Source organism: Dromiciops gliroides, chromosome 1, assembly GCF_019393635.1.
Source record: "Dromiciops gliroides isolate mDroGli1 chromosome 1, mDroGli1.pri, whole genome shotgun sequence".
Classification (NCBI taxonomy): domain Eukaryota; kingdom Metazoa; phylum Chordata; class Mammalia; order Microbiotheria; family Microbiotheriidae; genus Dromiciops; species Dromiciops gliroides.
Window position 1 is genome coordinate 199496569 of NC_057861.1, and position 18951 is coordinate 199515519.

The 18951-nt window shown below is 31.9% G+C and overlaps 1 protein-coding gene across 2 annotated transcripts in view; it reads right to left on the minus strand.

Moving 5' to 3' along the window:
- Positions 1–18951, minus strand: part of ZNF407 (zinc finger protein 407) — a 660319-nt gene that overhangs the window by 232437 nt on the left and 408931 nt on the right. For both annotated transcript variants that reach the window (XM_043976868.1, XM_043976869.1), the window contains exon 7: positions 8878–8998. In XM_043976868.1, coding sequence (XP_043832803.1) covers positions 8878–8998 — 121 coding nt within the window. The remainder of the gene's footprint in view (positions 1–8877; positions 8999–18951) is intronic.

An 18951-nucleotide genomic window follows, 5' to 3' on the forward strand; every position in this document is an offset into this window, starting at 1 on the left:
AATATAAGTAGTAAGTGGCACAGTGAGGGTTTAATCCAAGCTCTTATGATTCTAAATCTGAAATCATAAACATAAACACATTCCAGCAGCATACTTATCACTCACTTTTTTTTACAAACACAACCCTGACTTTATAATAGAAAGTTATGAAGAAACACCTTCATTTCAAAAATTTGTCCACAAAATACTGAAACTCCTCTATCAAGAAAAGAATTTCTATATTTTGTGAATGTATAGGCCAAGAGAAAATATTATTTTTGTTATTTGTGGGAAGGACAGTTTAACTTTTATTTTAAAGAGGGTACTTGCTTAAGAAGACAATTTTTTTTTAAAGTTCACATCAATAATAGAATTCTAAAGAATATAAAAATGAATGTGAATTTATATTACTTGCTTTTTGATATGAAAACAATTTTAAAATATAAGATGTTTAAAAAATAATAACACCAAGTCCTATTAGACCAACTGAATACTATATGTTACTTTATGAAGAGAATTGATGAAAAAAAGTTTTGGGGAAATAATGAAGTATACTGATTTCTTAATGGGGAAGGCATTTGGTTATAGTGCTCAGATAGTGCTTAGAAAAAGGGTATATGTTTATATCTAAATAGAATGAGGTGTCATTGGCTAAATTAATAATGCAAACTTGAAGAATAACCCCAGGCTCAAAAGACCAATTATACAATGCTTTTGTAAACAAATCTATGATAATTTTCCATATTCATGTTTTTTCATGAATAATAATTATCAGTACTTTTTTTCTGCCCAATGTTGGATTTATGAAACGAGCAATATATTTTATACTGAAGTAAAAATAATTCTTAACTTTCTGATTATTATGTTTTATCTGAACATAATTAATGCTATATACAAAGTTGACAGGATTTTACTTGAATAATCTCTAACTTTGTGTCAGGTAACAAACCTATTTATCATAAGGGCATCAAGACCAAAATGCATTAAAAAAAAGTTTAACTTCAAAAGGACAAGCACAATATTACATATTGGTAATAATAATTTGTGTAATATGATAAATGAAATAATACATGAAATAATAAAATAATTATAAGCATATATGAGAATAAACATAATCTTAGGATTTCTACAATGTCTGATAAAGATGTGGGACTTGGAAAAAACATAGGTCTTAAAACGTTTATGCAGTGGCAAAATTATTATTTCACATGCTGGTAATGAATTAGGGCAAGTATTCTACCAATTCTGTTTTTGCAACCAAAATTGCTTTTTATTTTTTCTTCAGAATTGTACCTTTCCCCTTCTGATACTTCTATTGCTAAGATAAAAATAAATTAATCTATTTAGTAACTACAATTTCCAAATTTAATTTAGATTAGTCTCTAACTTCAGAACAATTTTTGCACTAGCATTGTTTTCTGTACTTCAGTTTGTTTGTAAAAGTAAGCTAAACAATATCTTGAATAATAAAACTATCCTGTGAATAAAACATGTTTAACCATCTTTATTAAGAATAATAAAAATATTAATTAATAAAACAGATAATAACATCATCATACATTCATTCAATTTTTATAAGAATCTTTTGGGAGAAATCTGAGGGACATTAACGAGATTCAGGGTAACCATAAATGAAATAAAAAATACTGCAATAATAGTCTCTTAAATGTTACTTAAAAAATAAAAGCTACCTGTTAAATCCATTACTTAACAGTGGAAGCATGGATGAATTCAACTAGTTCAACCCACTGTGGATTAAGCTGAAATAATGAAGTCCTGGCAAGTAATACAACTTCAAGCTTGGCTAAAACTATAGAATCAGCTAAGTTGTAGTTCGTAGAATCAAAGGATAATAGATTTAGAGATGGAGAGACTTTATAGAGCTCATTAAGTTCAACACCTTTGTTTTATAGATAAAGAAACTGAGATTCAAAGTAGTTAAGTGATTTCCCCATGGTCAAACAGCTAGTAAGAGCCAGAAGGAGAATTCAGATTCAGGGCTTCTGGACAGCAAATTCAACAATCAAATCACAAAGATTGAAACTGTCATAGTACTAACCAGAATTAAATCAAATTTGAAAAAGAATGAGCACCAAAGAATTTCTACTTATAATTAGTTTTTATTAATTGAAATAAATGGATATTTCTTAGAAATAAGGTAGGGAGAAATGCATGTTACATTTCCAAACTGTTACTTTAAAATGTTCACTTTATGCTTTACACTGAAAAACTACTTAAGGTAGCTAACTAATAAGACATACAAAAACCCTTTGTATGAATGCAGCATATCACTGAAGTGTAATTATTTCATCTCTCATGAGAAGATATAGCTGGTGATTTATATTTTCATTTTTTAAAAAAGCATGCTGAATAGCTTCAGATGATGTTTAAAAAAAAAAAAAGGTAATTGCCCTGGCTACTATATATGGTATAGGATCGTAAGAGCTTGATCTTTACTATGAAAATGGCTGAAATTATCTTTTTGTGGGATGAAAGTATCAGAAAGACTATGGAATTCCATAATTAAAGATACCTAATGAGTAAAACATTGCATTCTATAGGAAGTTTGGTATCCAAGAGAAAATATCATAAACACTAGACAAGATCACAGAATATCATTCATTTCCTCTAAAAAGATTCTTCTTTTCTATACTATTCCCTCATCTAAAAATTTAGATGATTGGACAATTTATCTCTATGGGTTACTTCAGCTTTAGGCATCAACTATTCTAAGATTCTAGGTAAAATGTAAGACACATTTTTATTCATGGCTTTCCTTAATTTAAGTGAAAATAGCTCCCAAAATGTGGATCCCAAAGTAGGTAACCTCAGTTCACCACCATAACAAATGTGTCAAAAAGTAATAATGTCTCCCCAGGTGGGTGACTATTCAAAGCATTTAGATATTAAAACAATGAAACTTTCAAAAAGATAGATGTCAGATGGAATAAGAGACAGCGATTGAACTGTAACATTTACTACTACTATGAACGCTATAATCACTGCTTTAACAGGAGAGTTTTGAACCATATTAAAAATGTGATCATAACTAAGAGTGATTAATCAATTACTCTTAAACATAATCTTAAAATGTTAACACTATATTCTAGGTCTATTTTTCCAAAAGTTTTCAGTTATTTAAGATTATCTGTAACAAAAGAATGTTTTGACATGATAATCCTTTCAATTATCGGTTGTTGACATAATATGTAATCCCTAGAATTGTAGTTCAGAATTTTTGTCAGTATCCTCAAATCAATCCCACCCTATTAACCGCTTTTGCTCCATCTTCCTGTCTCAGAGAAAGAATTGTACTTTCCTTGACTGACTGTCTGTTTCTCTATGTCTCATATGACCTCACACAAAGGAGGGTTAAGTCTCCCCTATACTTAATAAACCTTTCCCACTGATCTTCTGCCCATGCCCTCTCCTTTAACTGCCAAATGGCATTAAAAAAATAGATCATAATTGCTGCTTCCACATTCACATCAAACATTTAATTATTGACCTCTTTCAAATTGGCATCTAGCCTAGCACTTTGTTAAAAATTATTCTCTTGAAAGTTATTGATGATCTTCTAATTATCCAGTCCTGTGCTTCCCCGCCCTCCAACCAATTCTCATCTTCCTTGATGCCCCCTCAGGACATGACTCTGATGACAAGCACACATACATTCCTGAAATTCTCCTCAGTTGGTTTCCATGATGCTACAATCACATTTCTCTCCTGCTTCTTTCCTGTAGCTTCTCCCTTTATTTTGTTCAAAGGCAGCTCTCTTTTATTCCATGGTACATCTTTTTTATTTTAGTCATGAAATGTACCCATTCCTTAAAGACCTAGGTTTGATCTTCTTTTCTCCTCTATAACCTATGGCAACTTCAACTACTCTAGTGGTTCCCCCTAGTGTGTGTGTGTGTGTGTGTGTGTGTGTGTGTGTGTGCGTACGCGTGCACGTGCACGTGCACGTACCCACACATTCACATATATACATATATGTATGTGAGTGTGTATACATATATGTATATATGAATCTCATATATAGACATATATACACTCATACATATACATATGTATGAGACTCCTATTTATACAATCACCCAAGTAATTTGGTAGTTTAGTATTCCAGTAAAAAAAAAAATTATGTGACACTAATATGGCATGACCTGTTTCTGTTACTAGCCCCTTGTAGATGGGTGAACAAGATCAGAAAAGGGAGAATGGAGTAACATTATATATTAAGAACGTATATTCATGAGAAGAAATTCAAGGACAAAGGAGGCAACCATAATGAAAAGTATGTGGCTGATGCTCAATGGAGGGATAGATGGAAGTGATTTAGTTATTGAAGTTTAATACAGACCACCTGGACAGAAAAAGGAAAAATGTATTGAATTTGGGGGGCAAATTACAAGTCCCGTATAGTAAGTAGCATTTTGAAATGGGATCTGTACACATATTTTGTGTGCTTTGGAGGATTAATCCCCAAACATTTTATGTATTTTGAATGGGATTTCACTTTGTGTATCTGCCTATGGCATTTTGTTATTATTATATAGAAATGCTGTTTATTTTTCTGGCTTTACTTTGAAGCCTGAAACTTTCCTTGAGCTAATAATAATCCTAATTAGCATCTTTACTCATTCCCTAGGATTTCATAAATAAATTATCTCATCAATAACACTGGATATTATGTCCTCTTTACCTACCTTTATGATTTTAATTTCTTTCTCTTATGACATATTTGAACAATATCATTAATAGTAGAAAGAATGGGCATCTTACTTTTGCTCCTAAATTTATTAGGAAATTTGAAGTGTAGTTATATGCTTGCTCTTGATTTTAGATAAAAACTTTTTATATTTTAAAATGCCAAAATCTTTTATGATATTTTAAAATGCTTGCATCTTTAATGATTTTAAAAGTTCCATAAGTTGTAGATTTTTAGCATAAATGAGTACTGTACTTTGTCAAAGCCTTTTCTGAACCTCTTGAAATAAACATGTGGTTTGGAATATTTTTGTTTTTAAATATTATTATGTAAGACAGTTGTAAGAAGACACTAGTGCTCTGAGTTGTGAATCAGTATTAACATTTTGGAAAGCAATTTGGAATAACACAAAAATAGTTATTAAATGTCCATATGATTTGACCCAGAGATTCCACCACTAGACTTACATCCAAAAGAGTTTATTCATAGGAGAGTTCCCATGTACACCAAAATGTTCACAACAGCACTTTTTGTGGTAGCAAAGAATTGGAAACAAAGTAAATGTCTATCACTTGGGGAACTGCTAAACAAAGTGTATGAATGTGAACATAATTAATCGGCTATAAATGGAAATATTTAGATGATCTGGTGCTTAGTGAAATAAGCAGAGCCAAAAAAAACAATAGGTGACTACAAGAATCTAATGGAAATAACCACAAAATACTCAGAAGTGAAGGTTGCAAAATTAAAAAGAAAAAATCTGGCTCCAAAGAGATATGAGAAGACACTAATCCTTTGCAGAGGCTGGAGGCTCACACATGAAATACACTACATATATTTTCATATTTTTTGGTTGGTTTTTGGTCTCTTCCCCTTTTTCTTTAAAAACATTATTTGTTACATGGAACAGCTCTCTGGGAAATGGGATAAGGGAAGAAAATACTGGCAATGTAAGAAATAAGATGCTAACAAAAATTTATATTTTTAAAAAAGAAGCACCTCCAATAACAAAGAAGCCAAGAAAACATAGAAACCTCCTCATTTAGAAAACATGACCTCCTTTCCAAGGAGAGCAGGATGATAGCCAAGAACAGTATTTCAGAATTAATACTCATTTATAAAATCTCATGGATGTAATATAGAGAAAAAACCATGGATTTCAATTTAGAAGATCTGGGTTCCAACTCCTCCTTCTGACCTTTAACAACTCACTAAAACTCTTAGAAGTTCATATTTCTTATTTGTAAAAAAGAGCACGTTGGATTAAATGACCTCGAAGGTCACTTACAGGATGAAGGTGATGGAAGAATAAGAGAGGCTTGGTGAGTTTTTTCATATGATAAATATGGTTTCATTGATGTATGGAACTCCCAGGAAGTAAACTCCCTCTACTAATTTAGATTAGCAATTCTTCTGTGACATGTGTGTGTGTGTGTGTGTATGTGTGTGTGTGTGTGTGTGTGTGTGTGTGTGTGTGTGTGTGAGAGAGAGAGAGAGAGAGAGAGAGAGAGAGAGAGAGAGAGAGAGAGAGAGAATATGTGTCTCAGAAGCAAGATTTCAGCCTAGGTCTTTCTGACTCCAAGGCCATCTTTCAATCCATGAGTTCCATTTTGCCTCCTATATTGCTAGCATTATTACACACACATACACACACTGGAAGAAGAAAAACAGACTAAAAATGTTAAAGATTTGTCAATGAAAAAATCAGATATTGATTTTCTATTTTCTATTAATTCCATTCTGTAATTGATTCTATTCTGTAACTTCCTTGGCCATGTTTCTTTGTCTTTGAGTTAAGTACAGAAGTTCAGTTTTCCCTCTCTGAGTTAGTTTAAAATTCAGTTGGTCTATAAATCACTTTAACTCAAAGGAATACATTATCTCAAAACAGCCTTGCATACCCATGTACAATTAACGAAGATCCGTTATCTCATTGACAAGCCTTGTAAGATGCAAGTGGGCACCAGGAAGTCTGTTAATTCTGCAAAAATGGTTATCCTTCAAGAAAGTCTGGTCTGTTATCACTGTGACACTAGCTAGGCATTCAGGTTGGCCCTACTCACCATCCCCAACATGCTTTCTATAGCAACAAGATGGAAGGAAGTGTTGTTGCTAACCTTGCATTCCAGGGTTCCATCTAATTCTTTTTCTTCATCTATAATACCTCAGACTTTGTAACTAATCAGAGTTTTCCATCTGTGTTGCTTGTTGTTCTTTGTTAGGCTAGTAAGCCCTACCTCATGGTCTTTTGGTTGACTGAGGACACTTTTGTTGGTAATTGCTAACCTTACTAATAAACTCAACATGTTGGGGCAGCTAGGTGGAAAAGTGGATAAAGCACCAGCCCTGGATTCAGGAGTACCTGAGTTCAAATATGGCCTCAGACACTTGACACTTACTAGCTGTGTGACCCTGGGCAAGTCACTTAACCCTCATTGCCCAGCCAAAAATAAATAAATAAAATTTTAAAATAAATAAATAAACAGATAGATAGATAAATAAATAAATAAACTCAACATGCTCAGAACTTTGTGCCTCCATGTACCTTAATTTCAATCATGATATCATGATTCTACAACAAACTATCATTTTCATCAGTGTCAATACAACCAAAATATTTGAACTTTAGTATGAGAGTTTCCAGTGTTCTATAATCAACATAAAATAGAAATGGCAATATAAAAAAGATAGATAAGGCAAGCAGATAGAGAAGGTTACATATATACTAAGAAGGTATGTACAGGAAAGAATATAAATTGAGAACACTGAGGAATCAAAAAAATCCAAAAAAGGTTAAGATGTCAAATGGTCATTATGATATTATCAAAATAACATGATTGTGAGAATAATTAATACCTACTCACTTGTCTATTTTCTTATTACTACAAAACCTATTTTTTAAAAATGAATCACAGGGGGCAGCTAGGTGGCGCAGTGGATAGAGCACTGGCCCTGGAGTCAGGAGGACCTGAGTTCAAATCCAGCCTTACTTAACACTTACTAGCTGCGTGACCCTGGTCAAGTCACTTAACCCCAATTGTCTCACAAAAAAAAAAAAAAAGAATCTCACAAGTATGGAGCATAACCTTATGGAAAATATGACAAATAAGTAGTCAAGACAAACTTACAAAATCTATATTCTATAGCAGAACATATCTTTACAGTCAATTAATCCATCAAAAAGTGTTTATTTGAGAGTCTACACTGTAATAAACAAAAGAATGAAAAGTTCTGCAAATACAAAATGCTTCTCTGTTAATTTATTGATTATAACAACACATCTGATTAGGTATATATTAAAAAGTAATCTTAAACAACTTTCTTTAACAGTGTTTCATATGTATCACTTAAAATCATAAGAGATTCCTTGAAATCTATAACCAATTAACTTTGGTAGTTCTCTGATTAATATTATAATGCAATGCACAAGCACTCCAGGAATTTGTCACCCTTATGGAGGACGCGGAAACATGGGAAAAAAAATCTCTGAGGATAAAGAGGTTCCTGGATATTCTTATTGGTAGATGACATTGTGTTGATAGCATAAAGCTCTGAAATCCTTCCTGAACACCCTAAATTAAATTGATCATCACTGAAAAGAGTTCAGCATAACTATCCACAAAGGAAAAACTAAATGAATAAAGAATGTCTTTTATTCAGGAAATTATATAAAGTCTAGTGAACAATGATAGATCTAGTCAATCACTATATATCTTAGACACTACAGGAAGACAGTGAATAAGCTCCACAAACGAATAAAAGGAAGAGAACAGGATAGTTTGAATTAGAAAACTGTGCATCTTGTTCAATGACCCTGTTTCACACTGAAACAAAATTTATCATTTTACCATAAATATTCTTCCAGTGACACAATAAGGTAGTGAATCATATAATACCATAATCTCTAAATGATGAAATTTAGGGGTCACATAAATGGCAGTTCAGAAATTGATGTATGCTGAGCATAAACTATAGCATATTACTAATGACCAACATATTGACCAACATATGTCAATAAAATGAACATATGTTTTTATATATTATCATCAAGTATAAATGCTAAAAGTATTCAAAGGAGACCCCTTAATTCTTATGTGGTATTCACACATTCATATTGTTTGAGATCTATATTTACTAGTGATTTATTTCTAGAACATCATATCATCACCTGTTTCTTAGTAAACCATTACCTGTAGTCACACCAGGGACATCTGTAGGGTTTTTCTCCTGTGTGAACACGTTTATGTCGAGTCAGATGGGACTGGGTTGTGGAGGCAAAGTTACACTCATCACATTTGAATGGTTTCTCTCCTGTAACATATCAAGAAATGCTATGAATTGGCAATGAACTTTTAAAAATCATGCTTCTTTGTGATTCAAATTCATTTTAGAAAAATATCTAGAGTGGCAAATTATTACAAAGTGATTATCAACATACTTGCAAAGACCAACAATCCTTTCTCAATACAACTACCTGACAGAAATAATACAAAGTAGTTAAAATTTCTCTCAGATCACTTTGACTCCAACTTTGTCATATACATTCCACATGATATTATATCTATCAATAACTGTATTTTATTCCCTCTTAAATATAAGTTCCATGATAGCAGGAATCACGTCTCATCTAAACTTTGCATTTCTCAAAGCACTTAGTCCAGGGTATTCTAAATAGAAGGCAATTAATAAATGTTAAATAATCAGTCAACGAAATAAGTATATTTTGAACATATGGGTAGAATTCATACTCCATAGTCAAACAATTTCAGGATATAATTTGCTATTCTAAAACTAAATAGCCCCTTTTTAAAAAATTCAATTTTATTTTCAGGTTCCTACATTGGTCACGTCCAAAAAAACAAAAAGAAGGCTCAATGTGCATTCAGTTTATTTTACCTCTGTCTTTTTCTCCCCAAGAATTCTTGAAATGAACAGTATTTGCATGATATATAAGAAATCATCTTTTGCATAGATACTTAGTAATGTTTCTAAAGTCTATGCAAACATCACTCACTGAAGAATTTTCATTGCAAGAAATGCCTCATGTGACTTCTGTCTTAACAGTCTTTTTGGTGTTGCATAAATTGTTCCCCTGGTTCTGTTCACTTCACTTTCAATCAGTTTTTACAAGTCTTTGCAGATTTCTCCAAAACTAGCCCCTTTGTCATTTTTTGCAACACAACAGTATTCCATTGTGTTAATATAAGTTATTCAGCCATTCACCAGGTAAGGAATACCTCCTCAGTTTTCAATTCTTTACCACCACAAAAAGAGCTGTTATAAACATTTTTTTTTTTGTAAAATGGGGCATTTTCCTCCTTTTTAAAACATCTCTTTGGGGGTGCTGACCTAGAAGTAGTATCACTAGGTCAAAGGGTACATATCATTTAATAGCTATTTGGCAGTGGTTCCCAATTGCTTTCACAAATGGCTAAACCATAAATCATCTACTTTAAACAGATATAACATATTGTACATGAATAGGAATCTACATGATGATTATAGTTTAGAATTGCTCATAGAAGCATTTCACATATTGTATTAATTTTTTTAGTCTTTCAAAAGTTTTATTAATATATTGTTGAAGATATTCCCTATACTAACACTGATCCCAACACCAAAACATTATTACCATGCAATATTACATAAGTTCATGTGGCCAAAAATATTTACCATCTTATGGCCAAACTTCTAGTGATTATTTTAAAACCAATAAAACATGTGTTGCCTGTATCTAAAGTATTTCTGGGTTGTTGGTTCCCTTGATAGACCTGAAATACTTTAGACAACAGGCAACTTCAGTATCATGCTAAACTCTTCAATATCAATAAGTCCACATATCCCAGAACTACCAATACTGGTATTTCTACCTCCAAAACATTTCTGGTATCCATCCAATTTTCTCCACCCAAACAGTTACTCGGTTACTAATGAAAACAAGAGCATAATGAGGCTTCACCCCAAAACAGCATGTAAAAGTTTAGAAAGTGTCCAAAACAAAATTCATCATTTTTCCCCAGGCCTTCTTTCCACAGCCTCTATCTGATCTATGGCCAAATCTTATACTTTCTGCCTTCATAACAGCTCTCACAGAAATTCTTTTCTCTCATCTTATAATATTCTGACCAAGAGATGATGAGGATTTTTTGTAAGTAAAGTCACTTAACTCCAATTGTCTCACCAAAAAAAAAAAAAATCACACAAGTATGGAGCATAACCTTATTGAAAATATGACAAATAAGTAGTCAAGACAAACTTACAAAATCTATATTCTATAGCAGAACACATCTTTACAGTCAATTAATCCATCAAAAAGTGTTTATTTGGGAGTCTACACTGTAATGAACAAAAGAATGAAAAGTTCTGAGAATACAAAATGCTTCTAAGCCTTCAAATTGGTCTATGGCCCTAATTGGCCTCAGGGCTTCAAGGGTCTTCTCATTCCTCCTATCCATCCCCCAATCAACTGCCAAAATAATTTTCCTAAAGTGTGGGTCTGACCAAATCAAATTCTCATTAAAATGTACTCACATGTTCAGGCACAGCCACACACCTCTTTAATGGCTTCCTATTAACCTTCAGGATAAAAAATAAGGTCCTATGTTTGGCATTTAAAAATCTTCCTAACTTACAGCATTCCTATCTTTACAATCTTCTTTCATTTGATTCCCTTCCATGTATTCCAAAATCCAGCTCTGTTGGCCAACTAGGATTCCTCACACACAGACTCACCTTTCCAATTTCTGTTCCTTTCCAATGGATGTTCCCCAGGCCTGGAATTCTTTCCCTCCTCAATCCCACCTCTTAGGATCTTTAGCTTCCTTCAATACTGAATTCAAATCCTAATTCCTGCAGGAAAGTTTTCCCAGACCTCCCTATTGCTAGTGACTTTCTCTCCAGGATGATTTTCTGTTTACTCTACATCTTATAAAAGTTATTTAAAATCAGTTAGTTTCAAGATTCCTGGAAAGGTATTTTTGCCATTCTTTGTATCTCTGGCATTTAGCAAAGTACCTGGCACAACTAATGCTAAATAAATAAATACATTTTGATTATTTGAAAGAAACACAATTATATTGAATAATTGTTAAGAATTTTAATTTTGGGGTGAGTTACTGGCCTTTTTATTTCAAAAGAATGATGCTATTATTATGTTTTGATAATATGGTTTACAAAATACAGTATAAAAAAGATTTCTGTTAGCATTGACTTAAAAAGCATGGCAATATCCATGCATCTAAATTCTCAACTCCTGTACTTGCTATATTTCATTAATTTTTTTAATTTTAGAAATTATTTCAAAGTTTGTTGGGGATCATTTTTTCACCATGAGAAAGAATAAAAATGCATTGGAAAGAATTTTAATACCTTAGAATTTAGGGACAGGGGATAAAATATTGCTGCTTAGTTGGTTATTTTTAAATTACAAATAGCATATAAGAATATACTCAATCTAAGGAGGCAACCTAGCAGAGTAGAAAAAGTAAAGGATTTGGAGTCAGAAGACTTGGATTTGAATCGTCATTCTGCCATTTATTAGCAAGTCCCTTAACATCTCAGAGACAAAATGCATTTACTATGTGACAGTTGTTGTGGTAGGGGAAAGGGATACTAGTACAAAAATTAAATAGTCTCTCCTCACAAGTAGATAATATTCTACTGGGGAAAAAATCATGTAGAAATACAGACAAAATAAATACAACATCATTTCAAGGGAAAAGGACTGGTTGCTAGAAGGATCAACAAAAGGCACATATAGAAGCTAATAAATGTAAAAAAATTTATAAACCAGTTAATATTTATTAACAGGAAAACTATTCTATAGTCAGAATGAAATTAAAAGCACTTTGGTTTTTAATTTTTATTAAGTTCAAGCTTGATTCCTACCCTAAAAAAGGATTAGAGCCATTTTTCCAATACTAAGTTACTTTCTTCTTGAAATTTGCACACATTCAGAAAACAAAGATGCAAATTACTAGATGTTGAACTAGCTCTACATATATGTAGGCTACTCACAGTCAAGGATATAGCTTTGGAAAAGAAAGACTGGCTCCTGGTACTCAATAGAACATAACTTTATATATGCTTCTTAATTTAATTTGGATACAGCAACAGGAAAAACAGGAGAGGATTATATAAACAGATTGAAAATAAGGATGTTATCTGCCTGAACCAGACATCTATAAAATAATACCAATATTTTTATGGTAGGAATATAAACAATATTTGTAATAAGGATGCATAAGCAAAAAGTTTCCATTCTAAAATCTAAAAAAGTAAGTTTTCCCTTTATATAAAGGAATTTGAAAAATACATAAATACACTACAGAGCATTTAAAAATCTTTATAAGTATGTATATGTATGTATAGAAAGATAGATAGACATAAATTTTAAATAATTTATAAAAATCTCCAGATGATCATAAACTTTGAAATGCTAAATAATACATCCAAATGCTGCCTGTTAAATCATGTATCTAAGACTTTCAAGTTTTTCAGGAATTGGAGAGATTTCATTTGTATCTTAATTACTGTAAGATGCAGAAATTTACAATGTGACATAAAGAATAAATGGTTACAAAGAACATTTATAATCTAATAATTTTTTTAAATCTCTATCCCCTAGATCAGTGATGTCAAACTTGAGATCGCTTGGGCATAATCCCACAAAACCCTTGTCCAAAGCAGATAAAAATTTAATTAGGAAATGTTTAACAAAATAAATAAAAAATACAACAGTTGTTTTTTTTTTATATCAATATGCCTTACAAAGAATCCCTTTCTATTTTAGTTTGACAAAACGCTCATCAATGAAACTAAAGCTAAATTGTCTCTTAAGTGTTCAAAGAAAACAAATATTAACAAAACTCAGTATTATCTATAATAAGTAAAGATATCATATTGTAAAACAACACAAACTAATGAATGAGAATATATTTGGCTTTTATTTATTAAGCTAAAAGTGAAATCGACTCTCAAGGAATCAATTAAGCAGTTAAACTATGAGAAAACAATGGGTAATATTACGTTTAATTACATGAGAATTCTGAAATAGTGTGGACTAATGCCCACGTGTTCAATTCAATTGAACAAATATTTATTAAGTACCTACTATGTGCAAGAAATTGGATTAGATGAGAAGACTAGAAAGACAAAATAAAACAGACTCTTACCCAACCTGTTCAAGAGGATAGCCCAACTGATAGAGTGCTGGACCTAGCATCATGAAGACTCATCTCCACAATTCAAATCTGGCCTCAGAGATTTAATAGCTATGTTACCCTGGGCAAGTCATTTAACCTTCTTTGCCTCAGTTCTTCATCTGTAAAATGAGCTAGAGAAGCAAATGGCATATGACTTGTCTCTTTGCTAGGAAAACCCCAAATGGGATCACAAAGAACCAAACATAACTGAAAAAGTACTTAATTATTACAGACACCTAGATGAGTAAATCCAAATATATACAAGTAAATGTGTTTGGTTTTTGTTGTTGATTTCAATTTAATGATATCTCCTATTTTGCAACACTTTATTTGGGAATATATGCCTCCTCTATAATTATAACTATATATAGACACATGAACATACATATATGTATATCTGTGTAAATATATATGTATATATACACACACCTACTTTATAACAAAGCATGAAAAAAAGAAAAACAACAAAAATAACAGCTAAGCAAAACTAATGAATATATCAATCAAGTACACAGTTCTGCAGTATTCTGAATCCATAATCCTTTAACTCAGGAATATAAAGGGGGTAAGCAGGTCCTCGTATCTCTTTTGGTAAAACTAGGTTATTATAATTACAAAGCTATCAATTTTTTGAAGGTGTCGTTCTTTCTATTTATACTGTTGTCACTGAATATCTTACTTTACTGGTTGTTCTTTATCTTGTGTCAATGCATATAAGTTCTTCCATGGTTCTCTGCAATTCTCATATTCATTGTTTCTTAAAACACACTGATAACACATTCTATTTCATGGACCATGGCTTGTTTAGCCATTCCACAACTAAGTATCTATTTTGTTTCAAGTTATTCACTGCTATAAAAAGTCAAGCTGTAAACATTTTGGTGCAGTTTAGATCTTTCTTTGATCTCCTTCAATAATATGCCAAGTAGTGGAATTCTCTGGGTCAAATTTTAATAAGGTTTTTTGTTTATTTATCATTATTTCTCACTGATTCCCAGAATGATTAGAAAGATTTATAGCTCAACCAACAGTGCATTAGTAGGCCTACCTTTCTACAACCCCTCCTACAGAAACCATTTCCATTTTTTGTCATTGTTTCAAATCTGTTGAACAAGAGTGGGACTTAACAACTCTCAGTAATACAATGATCTAAAACAATCTCAAAGGACTAATGATAAAGCATACTATCTAGCTCCAAAGAAAGAACTGATGTTAATTGAACACAGACTAATTTTCACTTTCCTTCATTTTTTTCTTTTATTCAACTTTCCTTGTACAAAATGTCTAATATGATAATGTTTTACATAACTGCACACATATAACCCATATCTAATTGCTTACCTCATCAGGGAGGGGGAGGGGAAGGAGGGAAGGAAAGATAAAATTTGGAAATTAAAACTATAAATAAAAATGTTTATTATCTTTTTAAAAAAAAATAAATTGGCCAAATGGAAAATGAAGGACAAAAGCTCACGGAAAAAAAAATAACTCCTTAAAAATTAAAATTAAGCAAATGGAAGCTAATGACTTCTTGAGAAATCAAGAAACAATAAAACGAAACCAAAAGAATGAAAAAATAGAAGATAAGGTGAAATATCTCATTAGAAAAACAACTGACTCAGGAAACAGATCCAGGAGAGATTATTTTAAAATTACTGGACTACCTGAAAGCCACAATCAAAAAAGAACCTAGATGTCATCTTTCAAGAAATTATCAAGGAAAACTACCTTCATACTTTAGAACCAGAAAGTAAAATAGAAATTGAAAGAATCCACCAGTCACCTCCTAAAAGAGAGCTCCAAATTGAAAACTCCCAGGAATATTATAGCCAAATTCTGGAACTCCCTTGCCAAGGAGAAAATATTACAAGCAGCCAGAAAGAAACAATTCAAGTGTCATGGAGTCCACGTCAAGATAACACAAGATTTAACAACTTCTACATTAAAGGATCTGATGGCTTAGAATATGATATTCTGGAAGGCAAAGGAACTAGGATTGCAACCAAGAATCACCTATCCAGCAAAACTAAGGATAATCCTTCAGGGGAAAAAATGGACATTCAATGAAATAAAGGACTTTCAAGGATTCTTGATGAAAAGACCATAGCTGGATAGAAAGTTTGGCTTTCAAATACAAGATGGAAGAGAAGCGTAAAAAGGAAACAGAAAAGAGAAATCATAAGGGACTTGATAAGATTCAACTTTATATTCCTACAGGGAAAAATGATAGTTGTAATTCCTAAGAATTTTTTCATTATTTGGGCAGTTAGTATGGGGTATATATAGACAGAGGGCACAAGTATGAGTTGAATGTGAAAGGATGATATTTTTAAAAACAAAATTAAGGGGTGATAGAGGAATGCACTGGGAGAAAGGGAAAGATAGAACGGGGCAAATTATTTCACATAAAAGAAATAAGAAAAAGCTTTTACAGTGAAGGGTTTAATGGGAAAGGTGATGTGGGAAGTGAGTGAAATTTAACCTCATCAGAATTGGCTCAAAGAGAGAATAATATTAATTATTATATTATATTAATAATGTAATTACTCAATGGGGTATAGAAATCTATCTTACCCTACAGGAAAGTAGGACAAGAAAGGGATAAAAGAAGAGGGGTTGAATCAATTCACAAATCCAACAGTACATTAATGCCTCATTTTCCCCCACATCTCTTCCAACATTTGTCATTTTCCTTTTCTGTCCTATTAGCCAATCTAACAGGTATGAGATAGTACCTCAGAATGGTTTTGTTTGTATTTCTCCAATCAATAGAGACATTAATGTACTGCTGGATTTGTGAGCTGATTCGCCCATTCTGTAGAGCAATTTGGAACTATGCCCAAAGGGCTATAAAACCATGCAAACCTTTTGACCCAGGAATACCACTACTAGGTCTATATTAAAAAAGATATTTTTTTAAAAAAAAGAAGGAAAAGGAACTATATGTACAAAAATATTTATAGCAACTCTTTTCTGGTGATAAAGAATTGGAAACTGAGGCCTATCAACTGGAGAATGGTTGAAAAAACTGTGGTATGTGATTATGATTGAATAATATTGTGTTATAAGAAATGATGACCAGGATGCTCTCATAAAAACTTAGACTTATATAAGCTGATACAAAGTGAAATATACTATGTAAAAAGAAATAGCAATACTGTAAGATAATTAGTTGTGAATGACAGCTATTCTCAGCAATATAATGATCCAAGACAATCCTGAAAAAAGCTATCCATCCTCAGAGAAAGAACTGATGATATATGAACACAGATTGAAGCATACTTTTTTTTAATTATATTTTTCCTGAGAGTTTTTTGGGGAGGATCTATGTTTTCTTCACAATATGATTAATATGGAAATGTTTTCACATGATTACACATGTATATCCTACATTGAATTATCTGTCTTCTCAATGAAGGGGTGAGGAGGGAGGAAGGGAGAGAATTTGGAACTCAAAGTTTTAAAAATAAATGTTAAAATTGTTTTTATATGTAATTGAGGAAAAATAAAATTATAAAATAGTTTTAAAAAAACAAGAGAGGTAAAACTCACAATTGTTCTAATATGTATTTCTGTTACTGATGTAACTTCAAGAGAGAGAACACTGAAAAGTAGTAGATAGTGAAAGTACTCTTCCTAATGTGGCCAACAGCTAAAATACAGTATAAGTTTCATAAAGCACTTGAAACACATTGACTCTATCAGCCTTTATAACCACAACTCTGTGAGGCAGGTAATCCAGATATTATTATTCACATTTTACAGAAAAGGAAATAAATTCATAGTAATTAAGTGACTTTTTACATTATCACAGAACCAGCGTCAGAGAAAGAATTGAAACTTATTTCCTACCTCCAAGTCCTTTGATCTTCCTATTGTACTTTGAAGATTGAATTGAAGCCAACTGATTTTAGTAAAAAATGCTCAAGTCTTCTAATCTTTTATTCCAAAAGATTTTGTGAGAGTTTTTAATAAAGGTAGTGGTAAGGAAAAAAAGCAAGCAACACTATTTTTAGAAATTTTGGTTATATTATTTTAACTGATTAAATATAAGGGTCAAAATTTGGGGAAAAAATAGTTTGGAAAAACTGTGTTATTCAGGTCAAAAGTGAAAACTAGCATATTTAGCTCCTGAAGATATTTAGAAGTTCAAGAGGAACAGGCAAATATTGATTCAAAGAATAAATAATTTTAAAGTACCTATTGCATGCCTCAATAAGAAAAGTCGTATCTTATACAACATTAAGCAATCATTGGTTAAAAATAAATCACTATAAAGAATAGGGATAATACATGTTATTTATTCATTAACAGCCAAGGGTGGACATAGAGAGTTAGTTGGATGTGCCTATGTTCAGGGCACTCAACTTTAAAAAACAATTATTTTCAGAATATGAATGAGTATTTAACTTTTAGAAATGAAGAAAAATCATAAACAGGTGTTATAATAATCTAGTCAAATTTTCTATGCCTTAAATGGAAAAAAATCAAAATGATTAAAGGAATAGAAAATAGCACATGCAAGTAGAGATCAGTGAAGGTTTAGAATCAGGAAAGGTTTGAACAGCAAGTTTTTACATAGGTAAAAAATTGAATGCAGTTGGATAGATTTTAAACAGGATGATTGGCCAAATTTGAGTAATGATTAATTGATCTTTGTCTAGGTTTCTAAGGAAGTTTCATAAGATCTGTCCTTGACCTTGTTCTTTTCACTAATGATTTAGATGATGAAGATTCATGCATGTCAAATCTTCAGGTGATATGAATCTGGGGCAATGATTAATATTTGTAGTAAAAGAACTGGGATAAAAATGATGTTGACTAAGGAACAATGGGTTGAATTAAGTAAGTTGAAACTTAAAATGGATTAATATCAAGTCTATACTTAGGTTAAAAAAATCAATGTAATGTGGCCAGAAAGTTGACCAGAGGGCGGGGGAAACCTGGGTGTTTTATTTTAGTACACTGTAAATTCACCATGGGTCAATGGTATGAGAAGACAGAAAAAAAGTTAATTATTAATATGCTACATGAAGAAAAGTATAGAGGCAGAAGCCAATA